Consider the following 2,500-nt stretch of genomic DNA (forward strand, 5'->3'; position numbering starts at 1 on the left):
CACACACACTTACCCACACACGCACAGTCTCACACACACACTTACCCACACACACACTCACGCACAGTCTCACACACACTTACCCACACACACTCAGTGTCACACACACTTACCCACACACACACACTGTCACACACACTTACCCACACACACACTTACCCACACCCACCCACACACACACTTACCCACACACACACACAGTCTCACACACACACACAGTCTCACACACACACACACACACACACACACAGTCTCACACACACACACTTACCCACAACTCCAAAGACATTCCTGATGTCAGGGACAAAGATGGCCAACAGCTCAATGATCAGGAGGAGGACAAATGTGGAGACACAGTGAGACAGCCAGGAGAACTGTCTCTCTCCTCTGAGTAAAGTTAATACTGCTTTACGGGCCTGAGGAGAGGGAGAGAGGGAGGGAGAGAGAGAGGGAGGGAGAGAGAAAGAGAGAGAGAGAGAGGGAGAGAGAGGGGGGAGAGGGAGAGAGAAAGAGAGAGAGGGGGGGGAGAGAGAGAGGGAGAGAAGGGGGGAAGAGGGAGAGAGAGGGGGGGGGAGAGAAAGAGAGAGGGGGGGGGAGGGAGAGAGAGAAAGGGAGAGAGAGGGAGAGAGAGGGAGGGAGAGGGAGGGAGAGAGAGAAGGGGGGGAGAGGGAGAGAGAGAGAGAAGGGGGGGAGAGGGAGAGAGAGAGAGAGAGAGAGAGAGAAAGAGAGGGAGAGAGAGAGAAAGAGAGGGAGAGAGAGAGAAAGAGAGGGAGAGAGAGAGAGAGAGAGACTTGATATATCAGTATAGTTGTGATCCAAGTGAAATCTCTGTATAAGAAGTGACACACACGGGAAAATGGATGAGCGGCACAGTAAACAGCACGGCCAATAGGATCGCGAGACGCACTGACATCACCAACACGTCACGTGGCAGGTAAATGTCATATCCACGTAGGAGCTCAGAGTCCACGTGACCTGAAACACACACACACACACACACACACACACACACACACACACACACACACACACACACACACACACACGGATTCAGATACCAGCCAGCAAGCTTTGATGTTTACATTATAATCATAATAATAATAATAATAATAAATGATGTGAATTAAATAACTAAATAAATGACAGAGAAAAGCGTAATTAATGAATTAATTCACAGCACGTTTCTGTTTAATCTGTGAAATTAATCACTTAATAGTTTTTGATTGTTAAATAAAAAAGTTTTCATAATGTGAATAATTAATGAATATTTAATAAATCTTTGGTCATTTATTAAAGATCAGGTTTCTGTATAAACACCGTGAGGAATTTGAATATATCTGAATCACACTTTCTCCTTACGTTTCTCTGCATAAGGAAGTAAAGAGCTGTATGTTTGGGGCCCGGGGCCCGGGGCCCGTCTCCTTACCGTAGAAGGTGAGATAGCCGAAGAGAGCAGAGACCAGGTAGACCAGGAAGCTAAGAGAGATGCTCACATTAGCCACGTTCTGCATCCGCCGCTTAGTGGGTCTGAAACACACACACACAAACACGCGCGCACACACACGCGCGCACACACACGCGCGCACACACACGCGCGCACACACACACACACGCGCACACACGCGCGCACACACGCGCACACACACGCGCACACACACACACACATGCAGAAACATTCATTTATTTCAGTGTTAGAAACAGTTTACTATAATTTGTTTAAAGTTTAATTACTTAGACTGTAATTAGTTATTACAAAACAGTTAAATTGTTTTTAACCAATCAGCAAGGTTCAACACAGCAAGCTCCGCCCCTATGATTCCTCATCTGTAGACATGTATGGCCTTTTAGGAAAAAAGGAAATGTTTCTGTTGTGTTTTAGTGTTTGGTGTGTGTGTGTGTGTGTGTGTGTGTGTGTGTGTGTGTGTGTGTGTGTGTGTGTGTGTGTGTGTGTGTGTGTGTGTGTGTGTGTGTGTGTGTGTGTTTTACTGACCGCTGGAGCTCACAGTAAATGGGCAGGACTGCAGTGTGACACAAAAAGGAGAACGCCATAGTGGGGATGGCATAAGCACTCTGAAACACACATAGACACACACACACAGACAGACACAGACACACACACACACACACACACACAGACAGACACACACAGACACAGACACAGACACAGACACAAACAGACACACAGAGACACACAGAAACACACACAGAGACACACACAAACACAAACAGACACAAAGAGACACACACAAACAGACAGACACACACAGACACAGACACACACAGACACAAACAGACACACAGAGACACACAGAAACACACACAGAGACACACACAGACACAAACAGACACACAGAGACACACAGAAACACACACAGAGACACACACAGACACAAACAGACACACAGAGACACACAGAAACACACACAAACAGACAGACACACACAGACACAGATACACACAGACACAAACAGACACACAGAAACACACACAGAGACACACA

At 46.8% G+C, this 2,500-nt stretch overlaps 1 protein-coding gene across 5 annotated transcripts in view; it reads right to left on the minus strand.

The window, feature by feature from the left end:
- Nucleotides 1–2,500, minus strand: part of slc38a6 (solute carrier family 38 member 6) — a 10,070-nt gene that overhangs the window by 2,222 nt on the left and 5,348 nt on the right. For all 5 annotated transcript variants that reach the window (XM_027167527.2, XM_027167543.2, XM_027167535.2 and 2 more), the window contains 4 exons: nt 1,991–2,070; nt 1,427–1,527; nt 851–975; nt 272–416 (listed from right to left, as the gene is read on the minus strand). In XM_027167527.2, the coding sequence (XP_027023328.2) occupies nt 272–416; nt 851–975; nt 1,427–1,527; nt 1,991–2,070 (451 nt within the window). The remainder of the gene's footprint in view (nt 1–271; nt 417–850; nt 976–1,426; nt 1,528–1,990; nt 2,071–2,500) is intronic.

Source organism: Tachysurus fulvidraco, chromosome 4 (assembly GCF_022655615.1).
Source record: "Tachysurus fulvidraco isolate hzauxx_2018 chromosome 4, HZAU_PFXX_2.0, whole genome shotgun sequence".
Classification (NCBI taxonomy): Eukaryota; Metazoa; Chordata; class Actinopteri; order Siluriformes; family Bagridae; genus Tachysurus; species Tachysurus fulvidraco.